This window comes from Lucilia cuprina, chromosome 4 (assembly GCF_022045245.1).
Source record: "Lucilia cuprina isolate Lc7/37 chromosome 4, ASM2204524v1, whole genome shotgun sequence".
In the NCBI taxonomy this organism is placed as follows: Eukaryota; Metazoa; Arthropoda; class Insecta; order Diptera; family Calliphoridae; genus Lucilia; species Lucilia cuprina.
In genome coordinates, this window is record NC_060952.1 from 11,645,745 (window position 1) to 11,670,192 (window position 24,448).

Sequence of the window (24,448 nt, forward strand, 5' to 3'; positions counted from 1 at the left end):
AAATGTAATAGATTCTGTATACCTGAGATTTCATAGAAATATATCGTTATCAGTACTAAAAAAAAATACCAAACAAATACAACTACTTATTTAAGTTTTCTGTTCTCCTCTTGTGCTGCTTAAACGATCCAATAGTGGTGTGGCTACTTCGCTCAAATGAGATTTAGCACTTTGAAAATCATCTTCCGATTTGGGTCGTTCATTTTGCACACTTAATGTTGCCCCCGTTTTTGGACTTTGCGGTGCTGTTAACAGTACTTCCACAAATTCTTGCTCCTTTAATCTGCCCTCTCTCAATTCACGATCGTAATTTGTTTCAACATCTACCAATTGAAAGTCAATGGCTAATAGGAATCTCATTAGCATTATGAGTAAAGCAAATATCCATAAGATCATGGCTAAAGAGTATGAAATACGAAATAGTATTAAGTACGTATTGTGCGCTAATGCTTGAGTACGTATAACTGGTCTTAAGAGGGCCATAGCATCACCGCAACTGTAAAAGGAATCAATTTGAAAATAATTTTTTATTTTACTTACAAAAAAAATGTTTTTTACCTTATTGCCTCTGGTTTGCTGAGGTTTTCTCGTAAATCACTGCAAAATGTTTTTAGAAAACCATTGGCCAATATTAAATAACTTAAATTGGCAACAGTCATTATGGTAAACATCATTATTGAGGGTATCACAATGCGCCAAGGCTTTGGAAGTCCCCTAAAAGAGAACGGAAAATTATTATTAAAGAATATTTTAAAACAGGGTTTTAGTATGTATAACAACGGTTCATAAGCAGTTATACATAATTATAGTTCTAGTTGAGTTCAGTTCTGGTTCAGTTCTAGTTCAGTTCTGGTTCAGTTCTGGTTCAGTTCTAGTTCAGTTCTAGTTCAGTTCTAGTTCAGTTCTAGTTCAGTTCTAGTTCAGTTCTAGTTCAGTTCTAGTTCAGTTCTAGTTCAGTTCTAGTTCAGTTCTAGTTCAGTTCTAGTTCAGTTCTAGTTCAGTTCTAGTTCAGTTCTAGTTTAGTTCTAGTTCAGTTCTAGTTCAGTTCTAGTTCAGTTCTAGTTCAGTTCTAGTTCAGTTCTAGTTCAGTTCTAGTTCAGTTCTAGTTCAGTTCTAGTTCAGTTCTAGTTCCGTTCTAGTTCATTTTTAGTTCAGTTGTAGTTCAGTTCTAGTTCAGTTTAAGTTCAGTTTTAGTTCAGTTGTAGTTCGGTTCTAGTTCAGGTCTGGATCAGTTCTAGTTCAGATCTAGTTAAGTTTTAGTTCTATAATCTCTATATATCTGTTACACCATGATATACAGAAAAAAGTTCATAGACCTTCAAAAACTATGATGTTTTAATGTTTTATATTCATGAAGTTTTTATGCAAATAAATTTAGTAAAAAACATATTGCGTGTGTAATTATGATATGTACATTGTACATACATACATATGTATATAATTACCCATTTTCCACCACTAATATTGTTATCAATTTTCATATCTTTTTTTAGTTCTCTTTATATATTAATAATCCTTAACAAGTTGTTAACACAGCGCAGTTCATTAATACTCACCAAGTCTTTTTGACACCCGATTGGAATATAAAACACATGGCAGTCCATATGATGGCAATAATTTCCGAAAAAAATGGAAAACTATAAATAAACTTAACAGCAGCATTATGATGCCAACGAGTTTGATGAATATCAATTGTCACTAAATTATAGAAATGTAATTTATTACATAATAAGATAAGATAAGAATTCAATTAACATACTGCGGGATAGAAATTTACGATCTTCTTCTATATTAAAGATTTTTGGCACTTTTGTGGTTGTTTCTTCATCGTCATCATCATCATCAGCGTCCTTTGCTGGTTTATTGTTGTTAGCAATTTCCGGTGTATCAGGTACTTTTGAGTTTGTCATTTGAAATACATGGGCAATTTTGTGGATTTTTGGTTTCTTAGTTGATGCTAAGAATGAGAAAAAAAATTATTAATTGCTAATTTTTTTGTTAATAATATATGTTTATTAAGCATTATTTTATGTATCAAATATTTAAACAAAGTGAACTTTATTTAAGAAAATTTTTTTTTTCGTTTTGGACTTACGTTGATCTTCTTTTAATTTAGGCATTATTAAGGCATCGGCTTTAATTTGATCTAAGGCCTCAATGGTATACGTTTCATTGAAAACTCTTTCTAAATCATGTTTCCAAATTTCCTGTTCTGCATATTCCATTTGTGTTAAATCACGCTCACGAAATACTAATTTGGCACCAATAAAACCATTATAAAAATCACCCGATAACACATGTATCGATAGACTCCATACAATGGAGGTGGCAGCCACGGATATCATAAGGCATAATACTATATCTGAAATTAATAAAAAAAATTTGATATCACATTAAAATCCATAAGCCATCAATGAGGTAGGTCTAATTTTTATTAATTTATAAACATTTTTAATACATTCATTTTTAATATATTTTTCTTTAATATACAAATTAAATACTGTTTTTTAATCGTTTAATATTATTCCCACACACTTGAACTTGTGTGTCCCTAACCATACACCTAGTTTTCCGCACATGCCAATGACTTGTTTATGGTAAATCATGAAATTTTCATTAATAGGAGGAGTATTGTTTTCCTACGTCAAGAGTTTGAGTACACGAGTACTCGAGACATTTAGACGTCTTGTATGATGTTTGCTAAACCTTGTACGAATATGTACATTTGTGTTCAACTATTTTAATCGACATTTATTAATATATACAGACATACTCCAAGTTGTACATGGCATATACAATTCCATTCCATTTAACAAAGTCTTTTTATTCACCCATAGAATTATTTTTATATAAATACTTGTGTGTGTGTGTGTGTGTAGATCTGTGATGCACAGACAAAATCACAAAACGGGCCATTTAATTATTACAATATGTATTAAAACAGTTCAATTCTAGGTTAGTTTTAGTTTAGTTTCAGTTCAGTTTTTGTTCTAGTTCAGTTCTAGCTCAGTTCTAGTTCAGTTCTAGTTCTAGTTCAGTTCTAGTTCAGTTCTAGTTCAGTTCTAGTTCAGTTCTAGTTCAGTTCTAGTTCAGTTCTAGTTTAGTTCTAGTTCAGTTCTAGTTCTGTTCTAGTTAAGTTCTAGTTCAGTTCTAGTTCAGTTCTAGTTCAGTTCTAGTTCAGTTCTAGTTCAGTTCTAATTCAGTTCTAGTTCAGTTCTAGTTCAGTTCTAGTTCAGTTCTGATTAGTTCCATTTCAATTATAAACATTTGTTTTAATATTCTGGGCTATAGGTGACCCATGTGAGTAATAAGCGCCAAATAAAAATTAAACAAATATTGTATTCGTTTTCAATTAGATTTTATGGTAGTATGTAGTATTTCTTTCTTTTTGTTGTTGTTGATTTCTTTTTCTACTATATTTTTTTTTTTTTTTCATAATAATCTTAATATTGGCTCATGAGATCATCTTTCCTTCCTACAACAACATTTAGAATTAACTACAAACAAATTTATTAGTTTTGGTTAATAAAAACAAACAGAAAATGGAAAAAAATACCAAAACAATCAATATATTTGTATTTACATTAAATAAACAATGTTATTTAGAATACCCTACTTATAGAGTGATGGCATAATGGAGCATAAATCATATTTGCTACAAAAGGTGTTTTTTCTTAAACTTTAATTTTACAGATCAGACGTTTTAGCCAGAAACTCTACGAAAGTTGTTTTTTATAATGATATCAATTGAGTTTAAAATCTTCAATGTTTTTAATATTGAATTGTATTTAAGAAATCTGGTGGTATTAACTTACGATAATCATTTCAAATACACTTAAAGTTATAGTAGACTATTATATGTTCGGCCATGACCAATCATATTTTCGTTTTATTTTTTAAGAAATTCTTCTAACTTGAAGATGAAAATATAGAAATTAAAAGAAAAGGAAACTAAAAGTAAATTTATGTGTAAATAAATATAATTCGAACAAATATTTATACAATTTATCTTGTTATTTGCCATTTTTAACTTAATAAACACAAAATAATTATAGTTGTATATTTTTCGTATTTTTATGATACAATGATACAATTTATGAACGGAAAAATAAAAAAAGAAAACAATAACAATAATTTAGGTGTAATTAAGATATTTAATTAACTGTGTCCTTAGTTTATTTCAGATAATTATAAAAAATATATATAGTTCAAGTTTTAGGTAAAAATTAATTTTAATGTTCACTCGCTTAGAGTGGATTTTTGAGTTAGCAATCAAATGTCAAAATTATAATCAGATTAGTTAATCTAAAAATAAATTGATTCTAATGAAAATCCCCTTTGAAGTTTTTGAGTACAAGATTAAAACTTTGCAGTGTTGCCATACAAAACAACAGAAAACGTCACTGTTTGTTATGAAAAGAATGCATGTTTTACAAAAAAAGAAGAAGACAATTCTATATGTAATTGCCGAAAACTAAAAAAAACTTTGAATTTGTATCTGTAAAGTATCTGTAATTTGTACTTATCAAGAATTAAAACATTTTTAATGTTTAATTTTATAAAAACAATATTATTTTATTCATCAGCTGTTTGCACATTTGAATTTCTTGTTTTAGTTTAAACCACTTCCATTGGGCGCTTAAGCTAACAAAGAAAATTAACTGAGTACTCAAAAACAAATTTCAAGAATTAATTTTAATTTAATCCTTCTCTTCAAAAACTGGCCCTTAGTGGTTCTAATATACACATATTACATAAAATAAATAAAGCTCTTTGACTTGAGTAAGTTGTATATGAAAAGATAATATATTTTTCTATTTTTAATTAAAAACAATAATTTTGTTAAAGGGGCCTGTATCGGGCCTGTGGTGTTTGTAAAAAAAAATAAGCAAAAATTGTTAACAGAATGTTCAAAAATAGGTACTTGGATCCTAAATCCGGCTTTACGCGATCACATAAGTAAAAAAAAACTTTGTATAGAAGAGTACGGATGGAATCGTGTAAACGCCATATGTAATGAAACAAACCATCACACATTGAGAGAGAATACAGATAGAAAATTTGACATTCGTATGGCTCTCTTTATTTTTTCAAATGATTCAAAAAACAAGCAGGTCTCATTAGATCAGGGATGTATTTTTATCTAAACACATACAAAAAAGTGAAACAGCTGTTTCCATCTTACTTTGTTATTGTTTCATACCAATCGTGTAAACACAAAAAATATAAATCATACGACTTTTGTTCTCTTTTTTTGTTATACAGATGGAATTTCATTTTACTTTTTCATTAGACTTTACGTACATAAAGTGTGATCGTTTGACGTGCCCTTAATCCCGTATGTTCAATCCATTCCAAGACCTATATCGTCTTGCTTTCATCAGGGGCACCCCAGGATTTTTGAATTCAATTGAGTCGCAGTATGAAATTTATTAAAATTCCATGTGTTAAACAAATTCTATTAGTAACACCTCAAGCTGCGAGTAATTTTCTCACCTATATGTGTTTGTCTATAGGAAAAAAATCCATATTTATGTGTGAAAAACCATAAAAATTTTAAAAATTAAAAATAATATAAAAATGTTTTTGGTGGATGAATTATCTCATTCATACCAGTATGAATAAACATGGACTGTCAGACAGACATTCACACAAACTTGTAGGATCTATAGACATTAATTGTTGCAAATTTAATGGCACTGCTATACAGAGAATTCTTTTAATTTATTAAGTATTTTATGTGCACTTATATTTTTTTATGGAAAAAATAACATTTGAAAATTTAAAAAAGTAAAAAAAAAATAATTAAAGTGTAATTAAAAAGTGTTTTAAAATATGACGCACATTGTCTAAATATGATAAATAATCGAACTGTTGAGTTTAAGCGAATTTGCAATTCCTTGGAAAGGATTTCAGATTTTATTTTAATTTATAATTTGTAAAATATATGACCATAAAATGTTTGTACCTACAATAATAAATTGCCCTTTAATAGCAAACTCCTTTAATAGCAAAAATAAGATACACAAATTTCGAAAATAAAATTATGAAACAACAAAAAAATTAATGAGTTTTAAGAGGCATGACATCATTTTATGTTTAAAAGTGCAAATAAACCAGACAAACTCATTCCTGCAATAATTTATTGCCATCATCATAAAATACATTTAGAGCAGGTTTTTCAGGGCGGGCTTTTCGGATAAAGATAATCTTCATTCTTTGGTTAAACCTGGTTTAATTTATGTTTTGTGTTGTTCATTAATCAGGAAAGTTACTTATTATCTAAGTTTAACTAAGTGTTTTTGACCAATCAACAAAAACAATAAAATAATAAATTTCGAAGAAGAAAAACTTAATATTTGAAATAAATAATACTCTTCTGATTTCCTTTATAAATATAATTTTTGTTCTAGAAGTTTGATTGATAGTTTTTTTTTTAAATTTTACATTTTATAATAGTGATATTTGCAAAAAATCAGCTGTTTATTGTTTATGTTTTTGACTGAAACTTTTTTGGGAAACTTTTGATTTTTGTGTGTGAGAGAAGGATAAAGAAATATCAACCACCTCTTTCTCTCACACACAAAATCAAAAAGTTTCCCAAAAAAGTTTCCTAGTGTGAACAAAGTCTAAAATCCATAACAGAAAAACACAAACATCGTTTAAAGTCTGAGTAAATTTGTTTAGAATCTAACGGCAAGTTAAGCCTAATTTTAATGATTTGTAAAACAGGTTTTTGAGTTGGCAATCAAATGCCAATTAATAATCAGATTAGTTAATATAAAAATAAACTGATTCTGATGTAAATTCCCTTTCATGTTTTTGAGTACAAGATTAAGCTTCGCAGTGTTGACATACAAAACTACAGAAAACGTCTCTGTTTGTTATGTTTTATAAAAGAAGAAGACAGTTATGAAAATTAATGAAATCTCAAATTTAAAACAAAAAAATATGTTGTAAAGTGTTCATACTAATCGAAAAACATTTTAATGTTGGCATCAGCTGTTTAGACTTTTGCATTTCTTGCTCAAGTTTAAACCAACTCCATTGGGCGCTTAAACTAGCAAAAAATACCTGATTGAGTATTTTAAAAAAAAACTTTCGAGATTAATTTTAATATAATCCCAAATCCTTCAACTAAAGATTGTCCCTAAGAATCCTGCCTTAATGTTATAATAAATTTAAGCTGATGTTAATCCTCTTGTTGTTTTTGAGCACCAGATTAAACTTCGCAGAGTTGCCATACAAAACAAATGAAAATTCAGTGTGGGTTATCAAAACAATGTATACAAATATGAGAATTAACTAAAAACTTAATTCAAAGTCTTCATGATTTGTACTAACTTAGAATTAAAACATTTTACTATTTATTTTTATAAAAATTATTTTTGCATCAACTGTATACACTTTTGCACCTTTTATTTAAGTTTAAACCAACTAATGGCGGGTTTTTCAGATAAAGATAATCTACATTCTTTATTTAAACCTAGTTTAATATAGGTTTTGTGTTTTTTTTTTTTTTTTAAACAGTAAAGTTACTTATTATCTTAATTTAACTGGCCAATGAAACTTAAGTTATTAGTAAGAAACCACTATTAACAATAACAATGATTTCAGAAAAACAAAAACTTAATATTTTAAGTAAATTGCAATTTTGTAATTTATTTTGTTTTATTTATTATTGTTTTTAACGTTTATTTAACATTTTTCCAAAAATTTTCATTTTACAAAAGTATTATTTGCAAAAACTGGCAATACTAACTGAACTTAAACCCAAAACTGAAAAACGCAATCATCGGTTAAAGTCCGCCTAAATTTCTTCTAAGTTTAATCTAACAGCAAGTTAAGCATAACAGTTTACCTAAAGATTGACCCTTAAAATTTTTATTTTGAAATTTATAAATAACCTATTCAAAATTAAAAAATATGTTTATATACTGCATTTGTTATTAATTGTATTTACAATTTTTATTAATATAATAACAAAGAAACTACAAAATACTTTACATTCTGGCTCAGTTCAACCAACCAAAAAGGGGTTTAAATTAAAACATTTTTATTTTTATTATTTGACATCATACTTAAAGTAATTTATACACGATCGTTTTTAAACATGGTCGTGTTGAGTTCAAAATCATCGACCATAAAATATATATATTTGTTGGTAATATGTAAATAAATAACTAAAAGAAACATTAATAATTTATTTAATATTATAAATATGGTCAACAAACATTTATGAATTTATTAACACACACCATAAACATTCTATGTTTTCAAATAGTTAAGCCAAAATGTATACAAAGCCTAAATGGCGGTAACTTCAATTATGATTAATGGGAATTTTTTTCTAAAATATTTTGTCAATATGATTAAAGAAATATTTTTAAAAATGGACTCAATTTAAATGATGTAAAAAAAACATAATTACAACAAACATTAAATCAAACATTTAGAGGTACATAAGTATTTATTAATGCGTATTTAAATTAATTCACACATTAAATAAAACAACAACAACCAAATACATTTAATGAAATTTTTAAAACCGGTTAAAAGTTATATTCGAAAATTTAAATTATTCGAATTTGTTTAGAAATCTTGGGCAAGCCATGGTTGTTGTAGTATTTGTTATTTAAATTAACACTTTATGCAAATTTGTTGTTTGTTTTCGTTAAAAATTTTAACTTTTGGGGGAACCAGTTCATAAAACTTTTTAAAGATATATTTTTTTTGTAAACAATTTCTTTTTGAAAGAGAATGACTACAAAAGAGTAATAATTTAAAGATTTTATAGTTAAATATTTTATTTTTTTATAAATTTATTTTGTAGATATTTATAATAAGAAATTCTCAGCTTGTTGATAAGAGTTTTTTTTTTATTATTTAAACGGTTCAAATATTTTACATAGCAGATCGGTGATAAAAGTTTTGTGGTTAGTAATGTTATTTATGTTTATTTGAAAATAAAAGTAATACTTATTTTAATACGATTATAATATAAAAATTCTTTTTGAACAGTGGTTTATATTGTTTTAAAAGTTATAGTGGGTCTTACTCTTCAATATCACCAGAATTCTTTTTTCTCTCCGTAATGCTTGTATTTAACTAATAGACTTATCCATAGACTAGTCAAAGAATAGTCAGTAGACTAGCCAATAGATTAGTCAGTAGACTAGTCAGTAGAGTAGTCAATATGGTAGTCAGTAGACTATGTCAGTATACTGTTCAATCTGTCGATAGACTTGTCAAGAAAACCTTTTGAGTAGTCAGTAGACTAGTATTCTGGCCAGACTAATCAATAGACTACTCCGTAGCATAGTTAATGGACTAGTCTATAAACTAGTTAATGGTCTAGTCTATAAACTAGTAAATAGAATAGTCTATAAATTAATCAATGGACTTATTCTAAGGAAAAATAATTAAGTCCTTTTTAAGATCTGATAAACAGATATTTTAAGATTTCAGAATGTTTAAAGATGGAGCTAAGTCTACTTACTGGTCATTACACTAATTAATAAATTCGTCAATATACTAGTCAATAGAATAGTCTGTAGACTAGTTAATAGAGTAGTCGGTAGACTATTCAATTGACTTGTCAATAGACTAGTCAATGGAGTAGTCAGTAGATCTATACACTAGTCAATAGACTACTCAGTAGACTTGCCAATAAATTAGTCTTTAGACTAGTCGACAGACTAAGTCAATATACTAGTAAATAGAGTAATCGATAGACTAAAAGTCAGTAGATCTATAGACTAATCAATAGTCTAGTTAATGAACTAGTTCAGTCTTCTTCTTCTTTACAAATAGTGAGGTTTTCAGTTGTTTTGTATGGCAACACTGCGAAGATTAATCTTGTACTCAAAAACATTAAAGGTTATTAACATCAAAATCAATTTAATTTAGATTAACTAATCCGATTATTAATTTGTATTTGATCGCCAACTTAAAAACCCACTCATAAAAAATGTAGCCTATAAACTATTGCAGCTTCAGTTATTAATTTTATTGAATATCATTCATAGGGCAACAAAAACATAGATATGATGATCAATATTTGAGCCAATATTTTTTAATATGCAATTTGAAATTTAAAGTTTAACTCTGACAAAAGTCAAAATTTGCTGATTTCTTGTTTTGAAGCAGTCTAATTAATATTTTTATTTTTTGTTTGTTAAAATTTTTTTAAACTAAATCACTTTATCAAAAAAAAAAAACGACACATTTATCAACTAGTGGTCACTGAATGTTTTTGTATTATCACACTAACAATTAAATAGTAATTTATTATAAATTTTGCTAAGTCAACAAAAATGTAATTAAAAACAAATTCTACATAATTGAAATTAGAGAAAAAATATATATAAAAAATTACATACTATTTAGCTTTCGCACATCGGTGGTAGTTAATTTTCCTTGCTGATATTTCCTTATCAGCTCCATAGTGACATGCCTTTTTGAAATATTTTGCACACAATCTGTAGTAACTCACGCCTCCACACTCTCGATAAAGTAGTAAATCCGTTAAATGTTGTATTTTGTTATTGTTTGTTGTTAATTTTGTATATACACATTTAAATTTAGTGATTAACAATTGTTTAACATGTTATTGTTACTATAATTGTATTGTTTGGTTTTGTATTTTTATCTTTTTTTCTCTGTCGTATTACAGGTTAGAAATGTTAAGATATTTACAATATTTTTTAATTGTTAATAGCTAAATAGATTAACTCCATTTTGAAAAATTGACTCGTATAACATGTTTATTTAATGGATTTGGATAGAGTGTGAAAAATAAAGAATTTTTTGCTTATTTGGAGATAGGAAAGTTTATATGAAGAGCTACTTTAACATGTGTATATATAAGGAAGTGATCCTCTGAGAACTTTAAACATTCAGTAATTAGTCATTGACAATTTTGATCTAAAATGTCGATTATCAGTTTTACTACAAGAGATTGGAAAGATCAAACCTTTACAGATTTAAGTCAAAAATTCAGTGTTGCATTCTGACATACTTCGCACCCTAGTAAAAGACAGTAAATAATCATCAGGGCAAGGATTTTCATGCACCAAAAAAAAAATTAAAAATATGCGCTTAAAATATGGGAAAATATGCACTAAAAATGTGAAAAACATGCACTAAAAATATTTCTTTGTGAAGGTACATATTTATAGATGTTCAGATCTTAAGTTCTTGACAACAAATATACAGATTTTTAAGAACTGCTTTTTGTACTATATGCACCACTTTAACAGAACCACGACCTCGAGAAGGACATATATAAAGACTAAGAAACAACTTTAAATAGTATAATTTCTGAAAGTGGAAAGATTGATAGCAATTCTAATAAAAAATGGAATGTACTTTGGTATAAATTATATTTCTTCCGAATTTTATCGCTTGTTAATGTGTTTAAGTGAATTATGGACGTGAGAGAGAGAGAGATGTAAGATATCTTTTTATCTAGACACACAGATGGACATACTCTGAAATTGATACTGAACAGATACTTTAAGGATTAATATTTTGGACGTTAAAATTAGCAGCACAAACTCAAAATACCTTCCGCACTATTGTGGTCTTAAAAATTATATAAAACAAGTAGTAAAGTACAGTCGGGCATGGCCGACCATATAATACCCTACACCATAAGTATATTTTTAAAATTTTTACTTTTTATAAAGAAACTTTTATGTTGAATATTATTCCAAAATATTTAAGCAATTTATTTATAACAAAAAAAAAACAAAAATTTCTAAATGAGGCTTTATATAGGTCAAATATGGGCCGATCCTCAGGAAATTTGGGAAAAGGATATATTTTTAAATAACAGTTAGTTTTGTTGAGTTTCATTGCGATACAAATGGTTACAAGTCAATTTTAGAAGTTTAAGACATTTTTTGAAGGGGGTTTGTATGGGGGCTAGGGTCAAATATACTTATGTAAAACCTATTTGTGCCAATTTTTAGAGAGATAATAGATTATTTGACGTAATTATGGCATAAAAAGTTCAAATCAGGAGGTACGGTTGTATGGGGGCTAGGTGAAATAATGGACCGATTTCAACCAATTTTCAATCGTTTGTTGTTTAATCAACATTTTTTGGTATTTATTTAAAGAAATTTGAAATATGTAAATACCACATTTGTTATAAAAATATGAAATACAATTTGTTTTAGAAAAATGAAAAAATATGCAAAATATGATATAAAAATGAAAAATATATGCAATGTAAAGCAAAATATGCAAATTTATAACAAAATATGCAACAAGAAATCGATGCCATTTTGTAGCAAATTCTTTGAATCGAAAAGAAAACTAGTTAAAAGTTATTTTAAGTTACTGACTACAAACATGCATTTACATAGAAATCCTTGCCCTAATAACCATAGTTGTTCAATATCGTGCGAATGCATAAGGATCCGAAAAAGATCAAAATTCCAACACTTAAATTACCATTAATTTTAAATCTTAAAAAATAATTTATTGATAAACAATAAATAAATTAAAAGATTTTTAATGATTTGTTTACAGACACGACTTTTTCAATATCATATGATCTGTTATTCAAACTCAATTAAAGATATATTGAAATGTAAATAAATTTTAGTATTTAAATAGACTGAATTGCATTAAAATTTTTACACCTTTTTTCAATAACAATTCAGAAAATGTAAACAATTTAAGAAATAAAACAAAAACATATACATTAATATTTCTAAAATGTAATCCATGTGTTTTTTTCCAGTAACACATTAATAGACAAAACCATCTGTGTAAACTTGTATTTTAACCATGAACTTTGGATTTTAGAAGTTATTGCACTTTTTTTAATAGTTTATTCCATTTAAATTTAAAACAATTATTTAAATTTTATTGAAAATTAATTAAAAAAAAAGAAATCCCATTAAATTTATTTAATTGTTATTAATTAATTCATATGAGCTTCAATCAACTATGAACATTGATTTCTAATTTAATTTCAAAATTATTTACGTTTCTTTGGCGCCCGTTAGTTAAAGTAACCGGTTACAACACGACCGTTTTATGGAGCCGTCGAAGTGGAACTAAAACATGAAACTTTTTTTTACAACATCAAACACTCGAAGCATACAAGTTTGTTATGGAATTTGGATAAAATACTAACAGAAAATCAAACACAAGAGATACTATCGCTTTTTTTGCGCGAGTTGCTATTTGTATGAGAAATCGTAATTTGAGGTTTTTTCTAACGTTATTTCATGAGAGTGCCACAAATTAGTGTTGACAACAATAGCGATATTTTTTTATTGAAAAACGTTTAATTATTACTTTGTTCTCATTCTACATATATCAAGATTTATTTTTTATTCACAAACAACCATTTTATTTTATAAATGGTTTATAAAACAAAACTTTCATACAAAATCTAATATAGGTATTAACCGTTTATAAAATAAAAATTTTGTTTGTGAACGAGGGGGTAATTATTTACCAAATTCATCAAATATTTTCCGAAAATAAAGATTTTCGTTAAAAATTTCATAGAAATATAGAAATTTTCTAAACAGAACCACTGCAGAATGTTGAGCAGTAACCCAGAAACTAATGAATTCTCCATTATTTTTAGAATATTTTTGCGCTCTAAAGCATCAATAAAACTATTTTCAGGAATAAACAAATTATAATATAGAACAAGTGTCGACTCGAACAAAAAATAATTGTCTCCACTAGTTTTGAAAGTAATAATGAATTTTGAAAAAAGTTTAATAAATAAAAACTTTGGTAAATGTTTCTCTAAATAGAATATGCATATTTTTCTCTTTGGGTGCATATTTTGATTTTTTTTCGCTTTAGTTTTTCATTTCTGTATATTTATTAAAAATTTATTTATTATTTTTTTAAATCTTTTAAGTTTTACTAAGTATTTTACATGTTAAAAAAAAATCGTAAGTAAAATTTTGTAAAATTGATGTCGAAATAAAACCATTTATATCCATAATTATTGGATTCAATGACAACATTAAAATATCAGTTTAAAAGCTATGAATATAATGGAAAGAAATGTGTCAAACTTTCCGTTTCAAATTTGTTTTTTTTTTTTTTTTGCACCAGATGACTTCATGTTATTGGTTATTTGAACGTTAAACCGAAGTTCTATTTAGTAGTTCTTTAAACTATGAGATGAAGATATTATCAAAATAATTTTGTAGGATGAAATATGACATTAAATACATTTTTTGTCTATTTGTGCCTTTCAATGTTAAAAAATAATTTAAAACTTTATTTTTAGAGGATATTTTTAAAAATTTTGTTTCCCTGATGATGGTTCTATAAATCGACTTTCGAATAATCGAACAATCGACTTTTTGTCGAAAAAAGTCGAAGTCGACTATTTTGTACCAAAAAGTCGAAGCCGAAAAAGCAAAAAAAGTCGATAACTCGACTATCGTCTATGAAAAAAAGTCGACTTTGTAAATAAAAGTCGAAAAAAGTCGTAAAAAGTCAAAATATCAGAAAAAGTAAAAAAATCGGAAAAAGTTAGAAAATCGGAAAAGTCGAAAACTCGAAAATAGTAGAAAAAAGTCGAAAACTCGAAAATAGTAGAAAAAAGTCAAAAACTCTAAAATAGTCGGAAAAACTCGAAAAGAGTAAAAAATAGTCAAAAAGTCGACAATTTATAAAATACTAAATGTCGAAAAATTGACTTTGAATAAAATACAAAAAGTCAAAAAGTCGACTTTTCGTTTCAACTATAGAACCCTAATGACCATTATTAATAGGCTTCTATAAATCGACTTTCGAATAATCGAACAATCGACTTTTTGTCAAAAAAAAAGTCGAAAAGTCGAAGTCGACTATTTTGTTCCAAAAAAGTCGATAACTCGACTATCGTCTGTGAAAAAAGTCGAAAAGTCGACTTTGTTAATAAAAGTCGAAAGAAGTCGAAAATAGTCAAAAAATCGAAAAGTCGGAAAAAGTCAAAAAATCGAAAAGTCGGAAAAAGTCAAAAAAAGTTGAAAAAATCAAAAAGTCGGAAAAGGTCGAAATATTGAAAAAAGTCGAAAAGTCGACTATATATAAAATACTTATAGTCGAAAAATCGACTTTTAATTAAATGAAAAAACTCGAAAAGTCAACTTTTTATAAAATGCAAAATGTCGAAAAGTCGACTTTTAACTAAATGAAAAAAGTTGACTTTTCGTTTCAACTATAGAGCCCTAATCATTAAACTATATTTATAAGATTCAATCTAGGTGAGACCATGTGCTTTTTGATGGAGTTTTTTGTAATATTATGAAATTAAAAAATAACTTTAAAACAACCTAAATTGTCATTACTGTTCCAAATACAAAATTTATATTCTCGTGTATCTATTAAGTTATTTTATTTTTTTTTGCCTTCTTCAGAGTCGATTTGTTTATATTGACCGATTCTCTCTGTTAGTTTTTAGATACGATTTTGTTGTTGTTTTATTTGGAGAGTGTAAACAAACGGTTTTTATATAAATTCGTTTTCTATTTTTTTTAAACAGCAACATGTTGTTTGTTACCGCTATATAAACAGAAACAACCGAAAAATAATTTGATTTTGCCCCCCTTTTCTAATGGGTGGCAACTATGTCGTCATTCAGTTTGTGTAAATGTGTGTTTATGTTTTTCATGTCTAATATTTTATTATTTAGGTTTTTTTAAGAAATCGTTTCAGTTTTTCTTTTTTTATGATTAACTTTTTTTTGTTAAATAGAGTTTAGCACGCGTTTTCCCGTTGTAGACACAGTGCTATGGAGTATTAAATTTTATGTAAAAGAAAATTTGTAATAAAATTCGTAAAAATTTAAAATTAATCGAAATTTTTTTATAAATATACATTTTTATTATAGAAAATTCTGCATATTATCTATATGGAGAAATTTTATCAAAATTGTTTAATTAGAGAATTTAATTCAATTATACAAACCTCTAAGGATTACTATAATATTGACCGATTTTTTTAAATCGAGATTTTATTAAATTAAAAACAAGTAGGAAGGTATAGTCGGGCATGGCCGACCATATAATACCCTGCACCATGAGTATATTTTTAAAAATATTATTTTTTATAAAGAAACTTTTATGTTGAATATTACCATAATTCCAAAATATTTAAGCAATTTATTAATAAAAAAAAACTAAAATTTCTAAATGAGGCTTTTTATAGGACAAATATGGGCCGATCCTCGGTAAATTTGGGAAAAGGATATATTTTTAAATAACATTAAGTTTTGTTGAGTTTCATTGCGATACAAATGATTACAAGTCAATTTTAGACGTTTAAGACATTTTTTGAAGGGGGGTTTGTATGGGGACTAGGGTTAAATAAGGGCCGATCCTTACGAAAATCTGCAGTGTCATTTAAACTTATATAAAACTTATTTGTGCCAATTTTTAGAGAGATAATAGAGTATTTGACGTAATTATGGCATAAAAAGAGAGGTACGGTTGTATGGGAGCTAGGTGAAATAATAGACCGATTTCAACCATTTTCAATAGGCTTCGTCCCTGTGCCAAAAAACATGCTTGGTCCAAATTTCATTTCATTGTGCGGCCTGTACCTTGCGCACAAGGTTTACATAAACAGCCAGCCGGACAGACGGACGGACGGACATGTCTTAATCGAGTCAAAAAATGATTCTGAATCGATCGGTATACTTTAAAGTGGTTATTGGACCAATATTTTTGTATGTTACAAACATCAGCACAAACGTATAATACCCACCCCACTATAGTGGTGTAGGGTATAAAAACGCACATGTGATAGTAAGGACTACATAAAAATAAATTACAATTCCTTATCATGATAATTTTCAATACAATTATGTTTTACTTTTTAAATCGCATGTTATATAATTTTTGCTCACGAACGGTCATTTCCACTTACACGCGTGTATTATCTAAAATTCATTTTCAATATTATTATAAAAGGGGGGGGGGTTTGTTTTGGATCAAGTACTATCTAATTGAGAAAAGACCACATGTACAAAAACTAGTTTATGGGTAAAAGTTGTTTTTGTGTGCTATCATGCGAAAAAAGTTCATATGGAACACCTTGTTTTCCTTATGGTTTTTTATTATTATTTTTTTTTGTTATTGTTATTTTAAAAAACCATTTTAAAAACCAAAAATAACAATAACAATTATATGATACGTATCATTGATGACCTTGATGTCGAAAGTCATAAAGGTAAAGTTAATTAGTTTGGCAACCTTGTTAATAATGGGTGGTCTATAAACAGAAATGGAGTTAAGAAAGTATAATTCATATAAAAATATACGAAACTAAACACATGTGCAACAGAAAAGAAAAAAAAATGCCTTCGAGAACTAATATCAAATGCACGCAATAAATTATACTACCACTGTTATATTTTATGACCTATACTACCCCAAATTGGCTTTAGGGGTTTGCTATAAAAATATTAAAAATATAATTTCCTAAAGTATTTTTTAATAGCCATTCTATAGGGTTGTGTGAAAATTTAGTCACACTGTTGAAATAGTTGATGAAATTAACGTATTAACTTTAATTGTCAACATTTGAATGTTTTTAGAAAGGTTCCATATAACAGTATGTAAATATATAGAAACGACAAAGCCCTAGATCTATCCAATTTTTGCTTTATGTTATTGTTTTTTTTTATTTTTTTCTTTTTAATGATAAACAGTTTTAACTAATTGCTTCTGGAAAATTTTATAAATTTTCTTTTACCTTTTATTTATTTGCACCATATGTTGACTTCAAAGAATAGACTCGTAATTAATTAGTGTTTAGACTAAACAGTTAATTTACTTTTTATACCCACCATCAAAACAGATGGGGGTATATTGATTTTGTTATTCCGTTTGTAACACATCGAAATATTGGTCATAGACCAATATTATAGATCCTTATTAAATTCTAAGACGATCTAACCATGTCCGTACGTCTGTATGTTGAAAGCACGATATAGTCCAAACGGAATGAGCTAGAGGGTTAAAATTTTGCACAAATATTTTATATAGATAAGGTTTGTTTAGTATTGAAAATGAGCAATATCAGTCCATGTTTTCGGCCCCCATACAAGTGAACGCCCGAAAACCAGCTTTAACGGGCATATCTGTTTTAAAAGTACGAGTAATGGAATTCGACACAAATAAGTTTCATATAAGCCAAAATCACTCTACCAAATTTTATAAGGATCGGTTCATAATTGACCCTACCCCCCATACAAGTTCCCCTTAGGAAAATCGCTATAACGCTCATTACTGGATTAAATATAAGAATTTAGCGATTAAATTCGCACAAAAAAGTTTCATGCGAGTCAAAATCTCTAAACGAAATTTTATATTGATCGGTCCTTAAGGTCCCCTTCAAAAAACTACTTTAACACTCATTACTCGGTTATAAAAACGATTATAGCAATAGAATTTGACATAAGTTAGTTCCTAAAGAGCTGAAAATTCTCTACCAAATTTTATGAAGAATTTTATAAAAACGGTCAATAATTAACCCTACTTTCAATATAAGGTCCTCTTTAGTTAATGTGATGAGTAATATCACCCTAATGTTTAAGGAAAGCATTCCTTTAACGACATACGGTTTAATAGCTGAATATAGCACTTTTACTTGTTTATTTTAATATGTCTTGATGGCAATATTAATTTTTATAATTTGGTTCCAAAGATTTTCGCTAAAAGGGTATTCTAATAAAGGATGTTAAAATTAAATTTTTATAATAACAAGTAGGAAAGTATAGTCGGGCATGGCCGACCATATAATACCCTACACCATGAGTATATTTTTAAAATTTTTATTTTTTATAAAGAAACTTTTACGTTGAATATTACCATAATTCCAAAATATTTAAGCAATTTATTGATAAAAAAAATTCTAAATGAGGCTTTATATAAGTCAAATGTGGGCCGATCCTAGGTAAATTTGGGAAAAGAATATATTTTTAAATAACAGTTAGTTTTGTTGAGTTTCATTGCAATACAAATGGTTACAAGTCAATTTTAGACGTTTAAGACATTTTTTGAAGGGGGGTTTGTATGGGGGCTAGGCTCAAATAAGAGCCGATCCTTACGAAAATCTGCAGTGTCATTTATACTGATATAAAGCTTATTTGTGCCAATTTTTTAGAGAGATAATAGAATATTTGACGTAATTATGGCATAAAAAGTTCAAATCGGGAGGTACGGTTGTATGGGGGCTTGGTGAAAAATTTTACCGATTTCAACCATTTTTAATAGGCTTCGTCACTGTGCCAAAAAACATGCTTGGTCCTAATTTCATCAAATTATCTTGAAAATTGCGGCCTGTTTAGGTTTACATGGACAGACGGACGGACGGACATGTCATAATCGACTCAAAAAATGATTCTGAATCGATCGGTATACTTTAAGGTGGGTATTGGACCAATATTTTTGTATGTTACAAACATCAGCACAATACCCTTCCCACTATAGTGGTATAGGGTATAAAAATCGAACTTAATGAACAAGCAGATATGTGTGAATCTATAAATCGGTTAAAAGTTATGAGTCGAAAATATATAACAACCTTTGTGCAATAGTATATTAATTTCAATATTTAAGCAAATAAAACTAAAGTTTTTTAACCCTACACCACTATAATGGGAATTGTATTTTGCTAATGTTTTTAACACCCAAAAATATGGGTCCTACACCCACCTTAAAAAACTCACGCCTAAGAATCACTTTCTGGGACGATTTAGCTATTTTCAAGATAATTTGATGAAATCTTGCTCATATTCTTCTTTTTGTCGGACAAGGACGAACGGTATTGAAACGATTCTGAACCGATTGGTATTTTCTAAATTGTTTTTACACTAACTCATAATATTGTGCCCACTTTTTGCTATCAATTAACATTTTTACTAAAATACCCTATTCATAATATGTTTACTTTAAGTCTAAAACATTTGCATAACAATAAAATCTTTGCCACAAAGAAAATACACATTTAATTTAATGTTATTGTAGCAATTGTCATTATTTATTTATTGAAACTGAAAACATACATTCATCATTAGTTTTAATAAACTATACCGATGTTAATATCTTTAATATAATATATCACCCACATTTGCGCTGATTTCATTTTTATTAAAGTTTATTAACTTTTTTTAATAATTTTAAAAAGCAACTAACGAATTCAATATCTTAAAATCTCTGGTTGTCAGCAGATGTTCTTACTCAACAACATACTTTTTAATTACTTCTACATACCGTCCATTCAAAAAGGAGTTAAGTAATGTCTTACAAATAAGCATATATATAAGTAATTACATTTAGCCTTACCATTTTGTTTTTAAATTTTATTTTTGACATAAACTAAAAAAATATAATTACGTTATGTTAGAATTATTAACAAGTGAAAGTACTTATTTCACACCCTATTTGTAAGCAAGTGTGGTAAGTACTCACTTCCAAAGTTATTACCGACATAAAATGCTATTGTATAATAGTATTTTAATTTATTCGTAAATAGTGATCGAAACAGATTCCGAATAATAAATTCTGTTGTCGAATTATTGATCAATATATGATTTCCGTTTTGTTTATTTTTCGTAAATATAGACTCAAGTGTAATTTGAAAGTTTTGAAATACAATTCAATAATATTTACAGTATTGAAAAATATCTTAGTAAGTGAGCAAACAACGTTTGTTAACATTTAGAGAACAATGGTATATAAAATGTAAGTAACAAACACAATATTATCATTTTGACAACCATCGTTGTTATATTAACAACCATCGTTGTAATTTTCATAACACATCTTTGTCATTGCAACAAACCATTGTTGTAATTTTTTTTTACACATTGTGTCATTTCGGCAGTATATCGTTGTAATTTCGACAATGCATCGTTGTCATTTTAACAACACAACATTATGTTTAACAACAAAGCTTTAGCACATAGTTTTCAGTTCGAAAAGATACTCCATAGAAATAAGTATCCAGTCGTAGATGGTATCTGCGTTTATGATTTGGCTACGACTTGTATTATTTTTTTTTTATATTTTTGTTGTTGATTTGACAACTATCCGTACAAACATTGACAACGGATGTTATTGAAAAAATACTAAGCGTCGTTAATTTTAAAATTTCTCTTTTATAATGTAGAACACAATAAATACGACATATAAATAATATATAAGTCAATTTAAATAAAATTTGTATAAAAAACTTTGAAAATGTGCTTAGTTTTCGCTCAATACTGTTCATACAAATGTTGCCATTTTTTTACGTATACAAATAAATTATTTTTCACCTTTACCTTCAACATTCAAGCATTAATATTATTAAATCATAAATGTTTAATGAAATACTAGTAACAATTGAAATTTATTAATTACTTATAACGTTTTAGCAGTAAACGTACTTTTTTGTCTGATTTAATTTCATTAGCTCATCAGAAAATTCTTAATGTATGATTGCATTTTGTTAAAATTAATCGTATTATATTTATTTTTTTTTACATGTTTTACAACATTATAACAAAATATTTACAACATATGAACATGTAATGATATCATTAAGAATTGCATTTTTTGTAATACAACTAGAATACGTAATCTTACGCGAATGAACCATTAAAGGAATAGTATGGCATGTTAAGAAAATCGTTTAGTTTTTATCGTTGATCAAAAGAAGGATAATGAAAATAAGTTCATTAAATTACAAATTTTCTTCACATGTGTTTAAAATGCCATTTAAAGTTTTTTACTAAAATTTATATAATTTACAAAAGTTGATGTAGGAAAATAAAATTAACTTTTTCTTAAAGGACCTAAATAAAATTTTTTTTAAAATGGGTATAATCAATATTATGCAGATATGTTTATCTTCATCCCAAAAATAATTGCAATAAAAGGCCAATTTTGTTGCATAAATAGTTATAGTTTTCAAAATGTATCTCGGAATCTTTGAACACTTACAGATGGTCAATATTTTTTGAAAACAAGGCCCTATAATTTTGTGTTTAGACTCATGTAATGCATGTGTGTATTCCTAGATCTTTGTGGATTATTTTATACACCCGTATGCGGAGTGATCTGAATTTTTGTACTAGTATGTTTATTGAATAGTTATCGCTTAATCAAGTTCGACTCGAATATGTTTTGTACACACACACATAGAACATGTATGAATGTAGAGTCGGGCATGGCCGACCATATGATATCCTACACCAATTAGTATGCTACAAATTTGCATTATTTTTAAGAAATAAAGTATTTAATTTGTTTTTTAACTTTATTCCGGAATGTTTGCACTTACTATGGACAAAAAAAGATATTTCCTACAAAAGGGCTCATAGGGGAATAGGGGTAAATATGGGTCTATCTTTATAAATGTTGGTAGACGAACTTACGTATACTTCAAAGTTATTTATGTAGAATTTAAAAGTGTTAGTGTTTTGTGAATTTTTACCTACAAGTCATTTTCTGAAGGGCTGGGGGCTAGGGGCAAATGAGACCCGATCATTATAAAAATCGGTAGTGTCATTTAAAATTCTATAATACTAAGTTTTTCCGACTTTTGTTGACATAATAGATCTTTTATCTTAATTATAAGCACAAAGGCTCTATTCGGGGGAACGTTAAATGTGGGCGAATTAATGATCCGATTTTAACCGTTTTTAATAGGCTTCCCCCTTGTGCCAAAAAAGCGTGTGTGTTGATTCTAAGCCGATTGGTATACTTAAAAGTGGGTATAGGACAAACATTTTTGTATGTTAGAAACATTAGCACAAAACCAAAATACATCATTAAAGTGGTGTAGGGTATAAAAACCAATAGAAAAATACTAAAATTGATACCATCTACTGTCAAAAGTATGTTTGACAACCATCGTTGGCAACGCATTGTTATAATATCGATAACGCGAAATGTTACAATTTCGACAATATATCGTTGTAATTTCGGCAAATTCAACAACGTGCTGTTTGACAACATAGCGTTGATAACTCATCGTTTTCACTCCAAAAAGATAGATCTAATCTGCGTTTATGATTTGACAACGTTATATTATTTATTATTCCTTTTTTTATTTTATAACGTCGTATATGCTCTAAATATTTTTGATGATTTAAAAACTATCCGTACATGCTTTGACAACGAATGTTATTGAAAAATTATAAAACTTAGTACCAAGGGTTGATTTTAAAACGTCTGTTTCCTTCTGTGTAGTTTTGTATGCAAATCATTCTGCAATCATCCCGGATCGGCCAATAGTTGGCTATAGCTCCTTTGTAAATTATATTTTCAAATTTAACCAAAAAAACTAGCTTACGTATAGATGAAGGGTATACAAAATTCTGCATATCCGAATGTAGCACTCCTATATGTTTTCTTTTTTAATTTTAATTAAAAATAAACCTTAAAATCACAATTTTTTTAAATGAAAGTAGGGTATTGCGATTAAATATTCTGACAAAATTATTATTTATGAAACTTTAACACACGAATCTTTAACATAAATTACTCGTGGAAAAGTCCTTGGTAATATGACCTTCTTAAAGTCCTTAATCTGACAATGTTCGTTCTTAAGACACACACATACACAAAGGAAGACAGACAGACGCACACTTACAGCCACACACATACATACATATGAGTTGGTGTCAGTGTCAATCATTCGGAAATAAATACACATAAACATGAAAATAACATTTGAATAAAAGAAATGGAAAAAAAGCCAAAGAAAACAAACACCCAGGAGTCGAGGAACATAAAAGACTTGACACTTTGTATATACATACATACGTACTTACATTCAAAGGCTCTAGATCTGCTTTGAGCCTGTTTGGTGAGCATTTGAAAGCCGTTACGATTAAATTTCTTTTTTCTAACGGCTTTCATTTTGTTGTTATACATTTTAAATTTATTTCTAATTAAAATTTATTTTTTTTCGAATTGAAATATTGCACTTGTTTAATTACTTTATAAATTATTAATAAATTTTATGGTATTTGATTTCGTTACATTTTTGAGAATTTTTTGTTGAAATTTTATAAAACACTAGCAATTAGCAATATGGCAAACAAAATAATGAAAACTTGTGTTCTCATTATTTTATATTTTGCAAATTTATATATATTATTATTTATAAATTTATTTGTATATTTCAATTAATTTGCATTAATTTATTTAAATTTATAACACACGTTTTATTATTCACATTCGTTAAACCGCCACTCTGTCGCTTGGTTGTTTTCGTGGAGTGTTTCAACTTCAAGACGTTCTGTCGCATTGAGCATTCGTTGAAAACTGAATTTATTTTGTTGGCTGGGTGAAAATTTTAACATTAAAAAAATTTTTCTTTCATGTTGTATTTTCCTTTTTCCAACCATTCAAGTTTGGCGCTTTTGTTTTGAATTCACAATTTTGCTTTTTAGTTTATTTTATTTGTGTATTAA

At 27.5% G+C, this 24,448-nt stretch overlaps 2 protein-coding genes across 6 annotated transcripts in view; both read right to left on the minus strand.

Annotated features, from left to right (window-relative positions):
* Positions 1-34, minus strand: part of LOC124419707 (aldehyde dehydrogenase, cytosolic 2-like) — a 925-nt gene extending 891 nt beyond the window's left edge. The window contains exon 1 of the mRNA XM_046950145.1: positions 23-34. Coding sequence (XP_046806101.1) covers positions 23-34 — 12 coding nt within the window. The remainder of the gene's footprint in view (positions 1-22) is intronic.
* Positions 1-24,280, minus strand: LOC111690167. Of its 5 annotated transcripts, none has more exons than XM_046948126.1 (7): positions 13,003-13,076; positions 10,383-10,661; positions 2,096-2,362; positions 1,760-1,957; positions 1,557-1,698; positions 559-714; positions 1-496 (listed from the first exon to the last, which is right to left on the minus strand). In XM_046948126.1, the coding sequence occupies exons 2-7, from the start codon at positions 10,444-10,446 to the stop codon at positions 91-93; spliced, it is 1,233 nt and encodes a 410-aa protein (XP_046804082.1). In that variant the 5' UTR covers positions 10,447-10,661; positions 13,003-13,076; the 3' UTR covers positions 1-90. The 5 variants fall into 5 exon arrangements, with proteins under 5 accessions (XP_046804082.1, XP_046804083.1, XP_046804081.1 ...); XM_046948127.1 differs by having other exon boundaries at positions 10,383-10,618; positions 12,715-13,060; XM_046948125.1 differs by having other exon boundaries at positions 12,715-13,060.
* Positions 24,281-24,448: the final 168 nt, after the last annotated feature.

Excerpts from the sequence above, each read along its gene's own strand:
- LOC111690167 (XM_046948123.1), bottom strand. The coding sequence starts at position 23,906 with ATGTATAACAACAAAATGAAAGCCGTTAGAAAAAAGAAATTTAATCGT. Across the intron at positions 1,958-2,095 it reads TAAATTAAAAGAAGATCAAC|CATCAACTAAGAAACCAAAA; the intron begins GTAAGTCCAAAA and ends TCTCATTCTTAG. Across the intron at positions 715-1,556 it reads TCGGGTGTCAAAAAGACTTG|GGGACTTCCAAAGCCTTGGC; the intron begins GTGAGTATTAAT and ends GTTCTCTTTTAG.